At 37.0% G+C, this 18,887-nt stretch overlaps 1 protein-coding gene across 30 annotated transcripts in view; it reads right to left on the bottom strand.

Annotated features, from left to right (window-relative positions):
- The window catches only part of BAZ2B (bromodomain adjacent to zinc finger domain 2B), a 273,729-nt gene that overhangs the window by 25,228 nt on the left and 229,614 nt on the right, over window positions 1–18,887 (bottom strand). For all 30 annotated transcript variants that reach the window (XM_081141719.1, XM_081141724.1, XM_081141723.1 and 27 more), the window contains 7 exons: window positions 13,117–13,257; window positions 10,333–10,587; window positions 9,183–9,397; window positions 8,253–8,327; window positions 7,187–7,430; window positions 1,189–1,251; window positions 99–243 (listed from right to left, as the gene is read on the bottom strand). In XM_081141719.1, coding sequence (XP_080997845.1) covers window positions 99–243; window positions 1,189–1,251; window positions 7,187–7,430; window positions 8,253–8,327; window positions 9,183–9,397; window positions 10,333–10,587; window positions 13,117–13,257 — 1,138 coding nt within the window. The remainder of the gene's footprint in view (window positions 1–98; window positions 244–1,188; window positions 1,252–7,186; window positions 7,431–8,252; window positions 8,328–9,182; window positions 9,398–10,332; window positions 10,588–13,116; window positions 13,258–18,887) is intronic.

Below are 18,887 nucleotides of genomic sequence, written 5' to 3'. Positions count from 1 at the left end.
CGATGTTTATCCATAAAACAAATTGGAAGCACAAAATATATTGAAAAAGTAAGGATTTCTTATATTATCTTGATTTCTTATTTTATAACAGTTCCTACCTTCACCACTCTCCATGCCTTCTACAAAAATCCCCCCACACTGGGGAAGAATCCAGTACCGACGTCTGTAACGATCCTGGCCAAACATCATCGAACGTAAAGAGTGAGAAGCGTCAAAGAGCTTCCTTCTGTACTGACTCTGTTGCTGTTAAAAAATGATGCATACAGTTAAGTCATGGGTGTTAAGTACTTCAAAAATTAATATATGCAACTTTACACTTATCATGCCTTTAGAGCAGATAAATTTCACTACTGGGAAAAGATAGCAAACGAACTAAGTATTACAAATCTGGCTTCAATTTCAGTAACATTTATAAAGATCGAAATTATCTTGAAGATAATTGGAATATTTTTGATGCCATGGATTAAAAAAGGTTAAGTTTTATTTTATCAGGTATCTTATGGAGCATGTCTTATACTTGATAATAAGCAATGTTATCAGGTATTTTATTGAGCCAAAGCAAACTGACCAATTCTATTGATTACAGAGTATAACAACTAATACTCGTCTATGTAATTGACCATATCTGTATTTGCCTATTTTTATACTCATGTTGAAAGCTAGGCAACATATGACAAAATTTTGAGATAAATTTGTGATGAAGCTAATACTGGTATAATATACAGGTACCTCATAATACTTTAAAAAACTCATTTTTTAACAAGAAGTTCATCCAAAACTTCATTAATGTTACTGAAATTCAAGTTTTAATGAGAAGTACATAAATATTTTATAAATTCAATTCAAGTAAAATTCAAATGTATTATTGTAAAATAAAACATAAGATGATGAAACTATTACCATAAAATATGACTTAACTTTTAAAGTTATCAATTCCAAGAGATAAGATTTCATATTTAAATGATGAGCTGAATAATACAGGGCGGGATTAAGTTTAGCACCACGTCTTAAAGAAGCAGGCTTTTAACCTTGGCATTAAACTTTTAAGGTTTAACTGAGAATGTTTCTAGAGCTCCACATTTTAATTACTTATAAAAAGCTTGTTAGCAGCCGGAAAACTAATCTCTGTCAAGGCAGATTTTTAAAATGCTGCAAAAAAGATAAAAATTGTAATCTGAAAGTGCTTACTTTACTCAGTTTTTCAATCTGTTTTTCTAGCTCTTCAACACTTGCTGCTTGGTCACCTTCATCCTATACATAACAAAATACAGTATCATTTACCTGTTTTTAAGATGTATTTATTCAATTGATCAAAAAATATTTAATGAAAGCCTCCTATATGCAAAGCACTAGGACAGGCCCTATGGAAATGAGTAAGATACTGCTTTCCATAAACTAATAATATGGTAGGGAGACACATAAAACGTTCCACTAAAAGTAAAAACCACACAACATTAGGATGCTATAAGGACCTCAGAGAGGTAGAGATTAAGAATCATAGAGTTCAAGGGAGGGTGAGATGACTTCTACTGGGAATCTATACCGAGAGAGGGTACGTGGAAGAAGTTGTGTTTTAATTAGCTACTGAAGAATGGTTAGGAATTGATTAATCAGACAAAAGAGGGCAGAGCATACTAGAAAAAGTCTGACATATCCTGACATGAAAGGTAGATGAAAAGGTAAGGTGGGAGATAAGGCAAAGAGGAGTTCAGGAGTGACCTGTCTAGTGCTGTAAATGCTTGGCAATGAACACTGATATGATCCTTTGAGGAAGGTTAAACATCAGAACTATGCTTTACAAAGATAATATGGTAATAGATGTAAGATGGCCTGGAGCAGGGAAAGGACTAGAATTGCCAAATCTAGTTAGACTGCTGCCATGATTAAAGAGGGAAGGAGGATGTGGGCCTTACTAGGGAAAAAGAAAATTTAAAAAGCAAATAGATATAAGAAATATTAAATAGTTAGAACTATTAAGTCCTGGCAACTAATGGATATGAAGCAGAGAGGGGTGAGGGAGATGAAGGAAGGAGTAAATTATGATGTTAAGGGTTTAAATCTGGGAGGCTGCAAAAATATTGGTACCATAAACTGAGTCACTTTTAGAGCAAAGAAGGTTAAGTTATATTTTGAACACATTGAGCTTTTAAAAGAAAAATAACCCCTACGATATGTAGTACTGATTTAATAAATGTGTACATGTGATTAAATGAAATTTTTCATTCTAGACAATGAATATAAGAAAACTACCCCCAAATTATATGTTTTAGAGGAAAAGCATGAAGTAATAGAAGGTATAGGTGCACCTTTGGATTTTAGCTGCACTATTTCATGGGCAAATTACTTAACTCTTCTAAGACTGTTTCCTTAACTGTAAATTGGTGATAACATTATCTGTAACATGGGATTTTTGTGAAAACTAAATAAGAACAGATCTGAAATCAACGAGCAGAGTTGCTGGTGTATCATGGGTAAGTATTCTTTCTCAAGATTGTACTTTAATGAGAAGATGCAGGTACATCCTAGGTTTAAAAAAATAAGAACTTGTTTTTAATGTTTATTTTCTATAAGCATTTCTCAAAAGCCACACTTGCCACCAACTAATCATGAACAGATATTTCTACATCAGTATAATTCTCTCCCCAATAAAAGGAAATGAAAGGAAAACCTCAATAGTATTACCATTATCTCTCATTTATCCATTCCTTATCCAAATTTAGGGGACCATGTTACAAAGGCATTTAGGCATATTATTTGTGCTAACAGGGACATGATTTCTATTGGAGATTAAATGAAACCTGAAAAGAAAACAGGCTCAATGACCCTTGAATCCTGAATCTCAGATAGATATCTATTTTCATATCTAAATGATCTACAAATATTTGAAATAAGACATCAAAGTTGCTATGTATCAGCCAAATTAACTAACTGCCATTTCTAAGCCTCTTCCTATGATGCAAAAGAAACTAAATGTCTATTAAAGTTTTATCTAATGAAGTTTTAGCTAATAGTTCTTACAGTTTTAAGAGACATGGAGGAATTTGAAAGACCAGAGAGAAAAGCAACAACAAAACTAAGAACACAGAATCCATTCAAGCCGTGGTCTCCATAGTTTCCCAACCCAAAGTGAAGGCCATTACATACCCCTATATGTCAGAATTAATTGTGTACATAAATTCTTACATGCTAACTCGCAAGGTTAAAGCTCACATAGGTTTCCACACAAATCTAAGTATAAGGGAAAGAATCCATGTGTTGAAGGAATAAAGAGTGAGGAGAAGAGAGATTCTATCTTTGAGACAAAGGGCTATGAATTAGTCAAGGGCAGTATCTTTTGATTGAAAGGGATCACATGACTCTCAATGGGGAGATGAACTGCAATTAGTTTTTTAAGAAGTATAACAACAGACACTGTACCCATACTTTAATCAAAAGGACAAACATATTTTTGAAGGAGTAATGTGCCTATCTTATTAATCAAGTTGATTAAACAGTTAATATTTTATTTTATTAGGACATAAATAAGGGGCTACCAGTTCTTCTTTATAAAGATTAACTCTCAATTCATTTAAAGGAAATGCTAATTTTGCTTCTTAGATCCTAAAATATTTGTTATTTTTAAAAGTTTTTAAACTGTGTTCTCACATTAATAACAACATATACATTTGCTAGCATATTCATCAATGAAATCCTATAATCTAACTCTATAATTCAACACATTAAAAAAAACCAAAATACTACATTAAATGACGTATCTGGTCTAAGGAAAATTAATAATTTTTAAATCATTAATAACAATTTTTAATAGTTTTTATCTCCCTCCAGGTGAAATAGGTAATATCTGTAAATAAATTCTAATTTAGTGAGATAACTACCCAGTAAAATACACTGAAATCTCAGTAGAGGTTTGTGAATTTATGAGTCAACACTTTAAAACAATTTGTAATATTAAGTGCTGAAAAAGGATGCCAATTCTGTGAAAAGCTGATTAATATTGATCAGAAATGCTTAATTCCTGCTATGGAAATAGCTCCACTTGCCAAATGAAGCAGATTGGTTATAAATGGTATCTTTTGTTTGGGTAATTACAATTCTAATACCCAAATTATATATACTTCACTATATTTGCCACAGCATAAAATTATATGATCAAGTGGTTTCAAAAGTACAATTATGAAATAATTTCTGCAAGGAATCTCATTGTAGTCTCCTTTTCAGTGTGTATAAAGCTCAGTAAAGTGATTTTTTTGTCATTCTGGTTTAAAATATAACATTGGGGAGGGATTTATGAACAGTTTACATTTATGCTATTTTTACTTAAGAGAACTGAGTAGTACATGATCTTATAAGTACCTCTACGTTATTATCCGGATTCAGTAAAAAATTTGATTCAGTAACCTATCACTGGTCTTGATTAGATATTTTCACATATTCCATCAATAAAGTTATCCCTCTAGGTCTTCTTTCTTTATTTCTCTAGCACTACTGAGTTGACGCAAGAAAGGACAAGAGTTGTTTCCAGATTTCCTTAGCTGAATACTCCTGGCATTGGGGGCAGAAGGAATAGTTGGCTGTACATTGTTTTTTTAGTACCATTCTGTATAGCCCTATCAATATTTCTAGAATTCTTTTAGGGTAGAAGGTGAACTTCAACTTTTATCTCTCTTTTTACACATGTGCATTTCCATGGCTTATGGTAGCTTCCCTCAGACACACACAGATATGCCTGCCTCTATAGCCTTGCCTTCTTCCCTTTAGCCTAGTGTTCAAAGCTAGCCCCTTCGCCATGACTGAATACCTTCCAGCATCTTTAAGGACCTTATACCATTAATTATTCTCTTCATCTCTTTAATCTTCAACCCCCCTCTCTCATGTTATTGACTCTCCCTTCCAATAAAATTCATCTCAAGTCCTCCACATCTGAAAAATCCTTGGTCTTTGTCCCCCTCTAGGACCTACCCTTTCCTCTGAGGCGCAAGGCCTGAAACAGTCATCTTCACTTTCTCACTTTCTATTGCTCTCAGTCAATCACAGCCTGGTTTCCGCTCTCACGCCTCTAATGAAACTGTGCTGGCCTCTAGATTGCCAAATCCACTGAAAATTTTCAGTCCTCACCTCAAGAGACTCCTGCTGCCTTAATGCTTGTTTATTGCTCCCTCATTTTTGAAAAGTTCAATTTTCTTGATTTTTGTTATTACTATATGTATAGAAAACAGTTAACACTGCAGGCCTGACTACTGCCTTTTGAAAGGCCTGCTTACAAGGTTGGCACTTGGCTGGTGTCTGGGAACTTGGATTTGAGGGTTCCCTGACCCTAACTAATAAAACTGGCACGCTGGACCTAAACTGTGCTAACAATGCTTTTCTTCTGGGAGCCTGGAATTTTGGCACATGCTGTATACAAAGGGTGCCTTTGTGACCAGTCCTCAGCAAAAGCTCTGAGCACCGAGCCTAATGAGCTGCACCAGTACACAACATTTCAAATGTATCACAAGTCACAGCTAGGAGAACTGCTGTGCGATTTCACCGGAAAAAGACTCATGGAAGCTTAGCCCTGGTTTCCTCTGAACTTCGACTCATATGCCTTTTCTCTCTGCTGGTTTTGCTCTGTTTCCCATTGCTATGATGATTCACAGCCATAGCATGACCACATGCTGAGCTCTGTTTGCCCTTGTAGTGAATCAGTAACTCTAGAAGTGGACTTGGGAGACCCCTGGCCCCCTACAGAAATCTCCCACCTGTCTGACTGTTTCATTTGCAACAGTAAGTGTTCTGGGCTCTTCTTAAATAGTGATGTTCCTAGGGTTCCAACCTCAGTCCACTGCTCTATTCACTGAAGCAATTCCCTTGTGCAAACTTATCCACCTCGTGATTTTAAACTAGTGTCTGTGTGCTAATAACTTCCACATCTATATTTTCAAGACTGAATTCTTCTTCAGTTTCCAGATTCTGAAATCCAACTACATGTTGAACTCCTGCACAGGCACCTCAAACGCAACATGTGAAAATAAAGCCACCATCACTTCCTGTCTTCAGTGACCCGTCCTCCCCGCACCCCCGTCATCTATTCCCTCCGCTCCTCCTGCTATCTCTGCCTCGGGTAGAGGCAGCCATCGCCCCCACGCCAGACAGCTGGGAACCACCCCGCCTCCCCGCCAGCCTACACAGTCCATCTCAAGCCCTGCGCGCTCCTCCTCCCAAATGCTCACCGAGTCCTTTCCCCTCCCTTCATCTCAACGGCCGCCGCCGAGTGTCGGCCCCTCACAACTACCTCAGCCACTGCAGTGTCTCCTGACCAGCCTCCCGTCTCCCGTCTTGCCCTCCCAGACCGATTCCTGTCTTCCACGGAGCTACACAGTGAGCCACTTAAAAGTCCAGCTGACCATGTCGTCCCCTTACTTAAAACCCTTTGACCGCTTCCTATCGCCAACGAAGTATGAAACCCTGGTTCGCAGCTGGAGCGCCTGCAAGTCCTCGCTGGACACGGCGGTCTCCGGCCTCGGCGCCCTTGCTCACGCCGGTCTCCTGCCTCCCTCCCGCGGCAACACGCGGCCCGGCTCGCAGCGCCGGCCAGCCGGCACCGAAAGCCCTGAGAACTTACTCCTCGGAAAGGTTCGGCGCCCTTCCTTTGACCTGCCCGGCGCACTGCACACACCACGCCAAAGCGGTGAACACGCAGCGCGTTACGGCTCCTCGTTGCAAACCTTCCCCAGTGAGACTGTAAACTGAGGGGGGCCTTCGAGCGCCTTATGCATCTTTGATCAAAAGTGTCTACAGCCAGGCAACGCCTAACAAACTGGTGTTCGAGAAACACAGCGGCTCCGCAAACCCCGGCCACGCTAGGAAGACGGCAGCAGGGTGCGGACGCGAGGCCGTGCGTCGTGGACGGAAGGGAGAACCTGGAGTCAGGGGCCGGCGCGCGTCTCGCGAGAGCTCCGAGGTCGCTGCGAAGAAGACGCGGCTCCCTCTGCCGGCGCGCCCGCCGCTGGGGGCGCCCTGCTCCGTAGCTGGCCCGTCACGGGGACCCTAAGGCCGTTACCGGATCGTTTCCAGCTGACGGAGCCGAGGGGGGTGAGCGTCTGAAGGCAATGAAGACGCAAACCCGCGGCCCCCCCCCCCGCCTCGGTGCTGTTTTTCAGGGTCACGTGGTCTCAGTAAAACACCGGCGGCCCCCCGCCGCCATTACCTCCTCCTCGCAGGCCTCGGCTTTCTTCCCCTTCTTGTCCTCCTTGTCGTCCTCGTCGTCCTCGTCGTCCTCCGCCTGGTCGTCGCTGTCGTCGTCCTCGTCGTCCTCGTCGTCGCTGTCGCCCCCCTTCCGCCGTCGCTTGCGGCCCGGGGTGGGCGTCCCCAGCGGGTGCTGCTCTTCTCCAAGGTCAACGCCGCCGGCACTGTCCCTTTTGCCTGTTTTCTTCGCATGAATGATTCTGAGCCTTTAAATATAAAAAGGTGATATGAAAGGAAAGGCGCCTTTCTATACTTTCTAAGGAGCATAGGTGAGTTTTCAGCAAAAAAGCCTAATGGTGCTTCTCTCACAGTAAGCAATAAACCAGTGACAATAAAAATTAGAATTAAAGAAATAAATATGTTTCCAGAAATTACAGACTATATTAACTTTCAGGAACAATTCTAGGCATCTTCGGAATTAGGACACATTAAGAGGGAAAAAAAAGAATGCTAGAAAGCTGAAAGGACTGAGTCTAGCAGTGGCCAAGTGGTAATTCCTGGTCCCATACTATCTGACGGAATAAATTTCAATTCAAATTACCACAAAGAACTACCCTCTTTACATAGAAGTGGAATAATTTCAGCATATTTCCTGGAAGAAAGCTAATTAAGTTTTAAAGCTGAATATATTTGGATACATTAGACTCTCTGTAAAAGCAAACTTTAATTAGAAAGCAATTAAATAAAAGGGTGGTAGTTCCAAACAGATTCTATTTATGACAAAAGTAACCTGATAGCAACAACAATCTTAGAAAATGTGATTGCTTGAATTCTTTGAAAGAAAAAAGACAAATGGCCTTTCTTCTAAATCTGACGTATCTGAGCTCAATAAATCTCATATCTTTTGTTCATTGTAAATTCTGGTCCTAAGTTTTATTAATTTCATATCTCATCTTAATTTTAAACTCTACCTTTTCTAGTTCTTAGGCAAAATAAAGTTTAAATTCTATCTTTGTATCTTGTATGTTTTACTGGGGAACTTGTACAAAGGGAAAGCAGCATATTAATTTTAATAAAAAAGGACTTACTTGCGAAGTTTACCTTCTACCACCCATTTATCTCTCCTCAAGTTTGACATATAATCAATGTTCTTGTCAATTTCACTGCCAATGCAAAAATTGATTAGAAAACATAAATTAATCCATTATGCAATACACTAGTATGGTAAGCAAACTGATGCGGTTTTTGGTAAGTACAAATGATGATTTCCATGAATAACAAAAACAAGCTAAAATTATAAGAACACAGTAGCATAGTTAAGAGATGTACAGAAAACTTAAAATGTCTGCTAACAATAAAAATGCATGGCTCTGAAATATTTGGATTGATTCTTTTTGTAAAAAAGGTAAAGAACTAGAAGTAACATGATTAAAATCTGTAAAATAATTAACAGCAAGAACAAAATGTACATGGACTTTTTCACCAAATCCTGAAATACTAGACTGGGGGACTGACTGACTTTGACTCTTAAATGAAATTAAGTATTTTTTTTAAGTACAAATTAATACATCAATAAACTAAAAATATTAAGGTTGCATTATAACATAATAAAATAAGTAGCTAGATAATTCTATGAATGGATCCTAAAGAAAATCAGGTTGTCATCTATCATCACAAGATGTGAAGAAAATTAAAATCCTGGATTCTTCCAACAGTACTGGATGCTGGGACCACAGCAAGAAAAAATATTTTTACATTTCACTATATAAATTAAAAAGTATTAAATCAATAAAACAGGTTATAAATATTATATACAGTCTGATCCAAATTTTCTTTTCAATAGAAATACATTAAAATTTATTATTAGTCATCTCTGAATGGGGAGATTAAGTGTAATTTTATTTTTTTCTTTGTGCTAGACTATAACTGAAATTTTCTGTAAGCAATCTACCTTGCTTTGTGAAACGACAAATTCAAAACAGAAAAGAATGAGCAGAAGAGTCTGGACATACGCTTACCTCACCACACTCTTGCTGCATGCCAGCTCATTGATCAGGAAAGCCAGGACTGAGGCTTTCTGTGCTGGAGTGTGAGCCTGAAAAGCTTTGGTCTTCAGGCTTTCAGTAAGCTCAGTCTGTCCACAGTGGGATTCCATAAAAATCTGCAAAATCTCGGAAACATTGTCTCGATTCACACCAACATTCAGCAAATGTTCTCCAAGAGCTGTTTTGGCCTATAAAATTTTGGCATTTTTATCAGTATTGGTCACAACCATTCATAATATAAAACAATATAATTCTTAAATGTTGGTATTATATAATCTAGATATTACTGACAACAGCTTTATTCATATGATAAAGTGGAGATAAAACAGGTGAGATGATAGACAATTCAAATACTTATAATATTTCTATTCCTCCTTCAGACTCTTGGTTAAAAGTCAGGTATATAAACTCATGGGTAGAAATTTTCTACCATACCGTCTTTGACTACAGAAACTGTCCCAAGGTTTTCAGGCTTTATGTAGACATTAGAGAGAGGAGGGGATAGGAGGTTGAAAAGCACTATTACTGTGTTGTCTGGCTCTGTGGCATCATGGGTTTTATGCCTGGCAGACTGAGTGATAGGGAGATGAAGGAAAATGTAACAGGTGCACCTGGAAGCTTCTCTCTCTACAATATTACCTATAGCAAAGCTGACTGAAATATGTACCTTAATTGGAATGAAGATAACTTTGAACTTAACTGAGTATCATCCACTGAGCAGTAGAGCCTTAACATGCTGCTCTCTAGGAGCCTTGCTTAGTCTCAGTTACTCAGTGATTTAGAGAGAACACAGTATAACTTCAGAAGGCACACAGAAGTTCTGTTTTATGAATTATGAATTCTGTTTTGCTGAATATCACTTGGTATTTCCTTAAATCATTTTGTTTTTTGTGATAAGTTAGAGGTAAAAAAAATAATTTGGGAATGAGCTCCATGCCTGAGGCTTTATGAAGCAGGTTTGTCTAGGTTTGTACCAATTGTAACCTGAAGCAAATCTCTATTTAACGTTACATAGAAAAAACTGGAACAGTCTATACAATCTTCTGTTAATATGTTACAGCCAGCTATCAATACACTGATAGTACAAATTTTAAAAAACTTTTGTATTTTGTTTTATTTTTACCTTGTATCCCGTAATTAGACCTGGATCACATACAGCAGCTGAGAGGAGCCTCACAAGCAAGTCTTGCACTTCACCCATGCTGTCCCCTATATTTAGCAATCCCTCTTGAAGAACACTCAGGTTTGGAACGTCAATATTCACATCAAAGCCCAAAACTTTACCAAAGTTTCGTAAGAACTGCACCACCATGAGACAGTCTGAAAATGTACTTCCAGAGAGAACAAGTCCTGGAATACGAGGCAACTCTGGCAAAGGCTGAAAATAAAGTACAATGAAATAAATTTTAAAAGCCACGATCTGATATCTTCTTAAGTTGCTATCTTTCTTTCTCTTGTATTGTACCAGTAATTTTTCCCTCTGGATTGTAAGTTCCCTGGGTGCATTTCTGCAACCCCAGGGTACTAAGCATAGGATGTAGAATTCAAGTAACCATCAATAAATTTTGGTTGAACACAATATAAACTTAGATCTGCAAAAGAGAACACTAATTTTAATTAACTTACATATTGATAAAGCATGGGTTATATAGCTGAATCAAAATTTAGATAACATTAAGAAATAAATATTTCCATATACACAGGCAACAGCATGGTGATTACCAGAGGGAAAGGGGGGTGGAAAGGTAGGAGAGGGAAAGGGGGGATAAATGATGATAGAAGAAGACTTGGGGTGGTAAACATGCCATGTACAGATGATGTATTACAGAATTGTACCCCTGGAACCTATATAATTTTATTAACCAATGTCACTTCAATATATTTAATATATATATTAAAAAAATAAATATTTCAAAGGTACCAAGGACATACTCAGTAGAGCACATGCACTGATTTCTTCTAATGATTTATAAGTCACACTTTTTGGGTAGCTCAAATGAACAGTGTGCATATGCGGGCTGTATGGTTGGAAAGACTGGTACCATCTTTGGCTAATGAAAGCTAATAAATTACTAGGTCCACAGGACCAGAACCGATGACCCTCTCAATAATTGCTTTATACTGCAATTAAGTCTTTAGGTTTCCTGTATGTAGTGAAATATTAATACTGTACTGAATTTCAGTACTAAGATTAGAAACCTGCCTCTTCTGCTACTTCTCAAATATGCTCACATATTAACATTTTAATGACTAACTTATAGTATCAATTCTCATGGACATTTAAAAAATAAATAGGCAATCTAAATTAAAAACATTTTTATCCATGAATGGGATTCAATACAGTACTTTAAATTTTGATTAGAAAAAAATGTGACTTGTTTCTTTTTATCTAAATTGGTCCTTGTTCAAAAATGTTCCTCTGCCCTGCACTTACTTAAATTAACTAACCAAAAACTTTGTCTACTAATATTGTGTGAAAGCACAGATCTAGCTGATACTACACAACTCTTTTATTCCAATTAAAAACCATTTAATTCTGAGATTTCTTTTATTGTAAATTATATCAGACATACACATATCCATATGGTTCTTAAAATTTATATAACAAAGCTAACAGTTTAAAATGGACTTATATATTTGATATAGTGCATATGAATCTACATAAAAATAAAAGATGCAAGAAAATAAAGCTCACTTAGGATCAAAAAAATTGCTCACTCTGAGCTTATTTAAATGTGTTAACTAATCTATCTATATAGTCACTCTGTGCTTAGGAAATTTAATGCATCTAACTGACTAAAATTAATAGGTATACTTTCATTTTTATTTAAAAGCATTTATTCTAAGTAAATAAATAGAATATTAATATAATTAAATCCACAGTAGAGTATTAAAAGTTTGCTTTAAGCATTTTAAAAAAGAGCTTACATAAATCAAGAGACAATCATTATTTGTATATCAGATAAATATGGCATACTAGTAAATACAGATGATATTGATCAAATATAATAATATATTACTGAGACAGTATTATAGAGATGATATGCAGTGCTGATATAATTATCTAGAAATACCACCTTATTATCTGTAGACAAACATAATTGATTTCTACTTTTAAGTGTGTAAAATCATGCCAGTAACCAAGATTATTTTGCTCTTTCTAAGTTTCTACCTTTATGCACTTCGCAACATTACGAGTTTATGAAACACGATGGAAGAGAAGACACATATGAGGTACTTTGGTTGCATGCATTTCTTGGCTTTAAAGATGATAAACAGTATGGACTCTGGAGTTTAACACACTGGGGCTTGAATCCAAGTTACCATTCATTAGCTGTGTAAACTTGGGCAAGTTCCTTAACCTCTTTGTATCACACTTTTCTCATTTGTAAATGGGCATAAATGCCAGCTCCATAAGTTTTTGATGAGAATTCATACAAGGAACTTAGTATGGTGCTCAGCATGTAGTAAACATACTCAGTAAAAGTTAGCTACCATTACTAAAGCATTGAAGGAGATTATACATTATAAATCCTAAATTAAGTATCTGTGGGGTGTAGGGGGGAGTTAGATCTTTCTGTACCTAAATGCCTCCATGACCAAATGAAACAGAAATCCTATCAACTTTTATAACCCATCTTTTTAGATTTCTGCAATATTTCTAATTTGATTTCTTGAAAAGGTTTACAGTACTCCACTTATATATTAAGAACTGTCATTATCAGCACAAAAGCTCTAGAGAGGTTAACTGGTGACCATCCAGGAAAGGTAGGTTGACTTACACTTGGAAATCCACTGCTCTAGTTAAAAACAAAAGGCTTTCATAATGGCAGCTCTGGCAAAGGAATCAGGTAAGAACACAGGAAAAATTGAATTTATTAATAAAATGGCTTACATAATAAATTACCTTTTGATCTGCTAAGCACATGTCTTCATTAGGTTTCTTTAGTTCCTTTGCAATTTCTAATTCTAATCTTCGTTGCTCTAGTTTACGCTCTTTATTTAATCTTTTCTCATCACGTTTTTCTTGCTTCAACCGTTCTTTTTCCTTAAAAACAAAAACAAAAAGCATGTCCAGAAATTCTCTTTAATCATTGTGTTTGAAAACTTCCAGTTAAAATTTAAAAAGTGATCAAAGTGTTATTATTTCCATGAACAGAATCTTCTTAGGAGATTTAGGAATAGACTTGGGATTACACAGAAACAATGACATTGCTTTTCAGTGTATTCACCCATTGAATCTCAAAATAATCTTATGATACAATCTTATGATACAATCTTATAAATACAAAATATAAATATTAGATTCAACACAGATTATTCCATTATGCAAAATTATTCAATCCTTTCCCAGGATATAATATGAAAATAAAATACTTATGACTATACACAGACATATAAAATATACATGGGCAATTAAAAAGCTCTAGCATAAAGTTAACTAGTATTAACACAATTTTTTTGTAGCTCCAGGAAGCAAGGGGGATTTACAGCAGGAAAGGGGGGGCAACATGTGTGAATTTGCAAAAGCAGTTCTTTCAAAGTGAACTAGCTAGTCTTAAGATAGCACCTGTGATGAAATAAAAATGTTATTTACCACTATAAACAACACACTAAGAGAATGCAAAATGGGTTCTGAAGGCAAATCCAAAAGATTTCAAAAAATATTTTGGGTAATAGCAACAATATAGAAATAATAGTCCTTTCCCCCTGTTGTAGGAATGACATTCTTTGGGGAAAAGTCAAGAGACTTAATATAATAATATCAGTGTCATTACTTTATTGTCATACCTCAAATACAATTATTTAGGGGAGAAATAACAGTAGAATCATCAGGCAATTCTAACCTACCTCACACATCTCACATATTAATGATGGGCTTACTTTCCTAAAGCCAGTAAGGTCTTTTCTTGATTAAAAATCTTTCTATTTTCTTTATGTTTATCAAAATAAAGTCCAACTCCTTTCTTTGGAATTCACTACTCTCTTCTTTTCCAAATTATCACCCAGTTTTATATTCTATGTCGGTTTAATGAAACTATTTGCTATTCCTGATGAACATCTCTTGTTCCCTTGCCTCCTTTTATGGGTGCACTCCAATCAGAAAGGTCACTATCCCCATCTTGCATATCTAAATCTTAATTAAGCGGGACCTCATCCCTATCACCAATTTCTTTTTCATTCTTATTGTTCTTCCTTATAATGTTAACATTTTTACTGTTTTTAATATTTAAATTTTTTTAACGTTTCCATTGCTTCCTGTACTATATTCACAATTTGTCCCCATCTTTGTCCCTATCTCCGTGTCAATGAGCACTGAAGGCGGCACACTAGCTGCTGGGGGAGCCGTGCCAAGGGGGGGGGCGCAGAGAAGCCTGGAGAAGGGTATTCAGGGAGTTGAGAGCTGAGGCAGCGCAGTGTGTCTGAAAAACTGCTGAGTTTCAAGACTGCAGCATCGGCTGCAGATCGAGCAGTTGTGGAATATTACGGTACAGAGTCAGAGGCCAGGTAATGGGAGCCTTTTCACACACTAGGCTCAGGGTGAAATGTTTGTCTTTATACTGCCTCTGAGTTTCTGGGTTTCATTTGTGCAGACACGTGGGAGGAAAATGATAAGGAAGCTAAACTATGAGATTATTGACAACAAAATAGTTCTACACTTAATCTTAGCAATTATAAACTAGGAGCAGTTTCCGAGGGTCTAATGACATAAGATACACACAATTAACGTGATATTCCCACAATACAGTAAATATAGATTTTCACATCAAATTATCATTGGCAGAACAATTTTTTCCCAGAATTAGATTTTCAGTTTTTAAACACATGAAATGTTGCTCTAAGAACTTTTTGAAAGAAGAGAAGAACTTTTTAGTCACTCACCAGAATAATGAATTAAACTCATCAGTCTTATGAAATGTCTCATAGGCTTTAAAGTAGCTGGTGTACAGTTTTCTACTATACAGGACTAACCCGTAATTCTTAATTATGTTCATAATAGTAATTATAAACATAAATGAGAATACTCTGTTATTCACAAGAAACTGCTGAAAATGGCTACCATTTCTTTTCAAAAAGGAGTAAGGGCCCATGTGACACTAATGCTCTTTTCACTGTGCTAACTTCACATTGTTGGCAATCTGGCAGTACTTCAGACTTCAATGATACATAGACAAGGAGTTAGAATGCATTTAATTCCATGAGATAAGTATGGCTTATGTTCTTGCATATTATTTTTACCTAATGATATACAATATTTTATCCAATTAAAAAAGTGTGGCTATGATATGAAGTAGAATGTAAAAGTGACATCAGATTTTAGGATAAAATGGAGATTTCTAAGAAATCTTAGAAATCTGTAGGGCATTTATTACTTAAAGACAAGCATCCAGCCCTGGCTGGTGTGGCTCGGTTGGGCATCATTCAGTGCAGCAAAAGGTTGCTGGTTTGCTTCCCAGTCAGGGCACATGTCGGGGTTGCCGGCTTCATCCCCGGTAGATGGCATGCAGGAGACAACCAACTGATATTCCACTTTCACATCAATGTTTCTCTTACTCTCTCCCTCTCCCTTCTTCTCTCTCTCTAAAAATCAATAAGTACATTTTTTAAAAAGTAAAATAAAGAAAAGCATCCATTCTTGTCTACTATTAGAGATACTTCAAAGAAACATGGAGTCTCGAAATTGAGTGAATTTTAATAAATTTTATAGGACTAACATAAACCCTGTGGTTCTGGTAAAAGATGACCCTCGAAAAGAACCAGAGCTTCTAGAGTTCCTTCCACAGCCAAGGCCTATTTCAAAGGGCATACACAGCAGTCACAACCTAGCCCCACACAGCTCTAGCCTTGAATCTCATGATTCTCAGGGCATTTCCCGCACTCCAGTCATACACGCTCTGATACACCTGTGTTGAGAAGACAGCGGATCCAGGTTGAGGCACTGCTTGGATGGGGCAGACGGTGATGAAGGAGAAGGAAGGGGAGAAGAGGAGGGGGAGGGAGAGAAGGGGGAGGAGGGGGAGGGGGAGGAGGCCACAGGCAGAGAGGCAGAAGCAACAAAGCCAAGGCAGGTGTGAAGTCAAGGTTAAAACTGGCCCCCTCTTTGCACCGTCCCCCCCCTCCCCTAAAGGTCCTGTTAGTTACAACACTGTACTTTGAGGTATGTCATCCACTCTGCATAGCTCCTGTTCCTTTTCACAGAAATGAAGTTTGTTCTTTTGTTTTTCCCACAACTACTTCAAGCATTTTAACATCTCTTTCTTGAGCTTCCACAAAACATTACAGTATTTACTGTATGTGTGGCAATTATTTGTTTAAAGCTGACCTCTCCACTTTAGTGTGAAATTCTAGTTGTTGAAGGAACAAATTTATTCACCCGCTCCTTTACGGACCTACTTAATTCCCAGCAATACAATTTGCCAGACACCTCAAAAAAGTGTTTAATGATTTGTCTTTTTCTCTGACTCTCAAGGCTGTATCAGTTCAAACTTCCTCTCCAATTAGTCTAACTATTGTTCTTATTCCCAAATATAATAGTTATCATATATCTCTAATAGGCCTATTCTGTGTGCCTCACCATAAAATTTTTAAATCATTTATTAACTTGCTGATTAATTCTACAAATGCTACATTAATATAGGTTAACATTTGTACTAGTACGTCATTATACATATTCAATAGCCAATTTTTTCTCTACCTTACACATTTCATTCTGTGGACAAACATATGGATGTCTTCTATTTTCAATTATACACAAACTTTGTATCCAAAGTAGAGTTCTACACATGTAATAATATTCAGGTGATATTTAGGAAATTGATATTTAAGAATTTTATTCTTGGCTTTATCTACTCTACTGCTGATTCCCTGTAAATTACTCTTTGTTTCAGTTAGTGTAGCCATAGCCTTCATTTCTGAATGGTTCTTTTTTATGGTTCCCCTGTCCTTTTTTTTTACGGTGTTGAAGTTCTAAGTTCATCTCCTCTTCCCCTAAGCTCGCTGAGCATCCTTATAACCAGTGTTTTGAACTTCGCAGCTGGTAGTTTGCGTGCCTCCATTCTGCTTGTTCTTTTCTATTTTGTTCTGGTCTTTCATTGGGGACATGTTTCTTTGTCTCCTCATTCTGGCAGCCTCTCTGTGCTTGTTTCTATGTATTAAGTGCATTAAGCAGAGCTGCTACATCTCCGGGGCCTGGTACAGTGGCCTAATGCAGTAGATGTCCTGTTGGGTCCAGTGGCCCAGCCTCCCCTTCAATGGAGCTGGGCACCCCAGGTGCGCCCCGCCCCTCCCGACTAGACGGGGTGAATCAGGTACAGTGTTTACAATAAAACTTGGAAAGGGATAAGAGAAACCAGGTACAGCTCTCCCTCTCCTAGCTACCTTTGTCCTCGGGGACACACACACACACACACACACACACACACACACGCGAAGAGCATACAGAATATACACCCTTGAATCTGAAGTACTTAGAAGTATAAAAAAAAGTATCAGATAAAGTGAAAAGGAATTAAACAAAAATTAACCCATCTATATTGGAGCAATACAAGTTCTTGATGGGGCTGCCACATCAGGCAAAAGTATTAGAAAAGGAATATCAAGGCAACTATACCAAAATATGAAACAATAAAAAGTAAATATGTACATAAAGAAAAAACTTCAAGCATAATAACCTAAAGAAGCTGGCTCCCTGCTTTCATTTTTGCTTTCCTCAGCACTCCTGTGCATTCTCCACAGAACAGCCAGAGTTGACTTTTCAGAAAGTAAACCAGATTACATCTTAACACTATCCAGTGGCTTCTCATTGCAATTATAATAAAGTCCAAATTCCTCACAACATTCTAGTCCCATCTGCTCTGATTTCTGTCTACCACTCCAACTTTACCTCATATAATTTGTCCCTTATGTGCTACATTCCAGTCATTTTTGTCTTTTTATTATTCCTAAACAAAAGGTTTTTGTGGTTCTTACTTGTTGTCCATTGATAGATTAAATGTTAACTTGTCAAAGAGGCCTTCCCAGAACAACTAATTTTGCCTTTTCTTATGCTCCACCTCTGGAACTCCATTTCAACATCTTATTTATTTTATATTTGTTTATGGCCTACTTCCACCCACAAAGTAAGATCTATGAGGAGAGGGATTTTGTCTACCTTGTCCACCACTGTACTGCCAGTGCCTTGATTAGAGCCAAGTATATATTGGGTGATAAAATTTTAGTTGAATGAGTTAAAATGAAAGTGACAGCTAAAAGTGCTAAGCAAACAAACTGAGGATAAACAAAATTATTAAAGAATGAGTACATCATTATGTTTTCTGCATATAATTCTCTTTATAATAAATTGAACAAAAAAGAAAAAAAGGAGAAAGATAGGTTAGACATGGACATTGTGGTGATTGCAGGGAGGAGGAGGAGGAGGTGAAAAAGGGTATGGGGGATAAATGGTGATGAGAAAAATAAAGAAAAAATTAAATCTTTTTATTTTACTCTAGGTGTTGTTTTTTAAGTTTAACTTTCAAGGAATTGTTATTTTAAAACACAATATAACATGTCATAAATAATCTTTTATCAGAACGTTTGAGAGAATCCTGTAAGTAAAACTGAGTTATTAAGAAGTTGTTATGTTCTGATAACTACAGACATGTGAACAGGACTAGATGATTTTACCAGTTATTCTCA

This window comes from Miniopterus schreibersii, assembly GCF_964146895.1.
Source record: "Miniopterus schreibersii genome assembly, chromosome: 7".
Classification (NCBI taxonomy): Eukaryota; Metazoa; Chordata; class Mammalia; order Chiroptera; family Miniopteridae; genus Miniopterus; species Miniopterus schreibersii.
The sequence above is the reverse complement of the archived record's forward strand: the minus strand, read 5'-3'. Positions and strand labels throughout refer to the sequence as shown.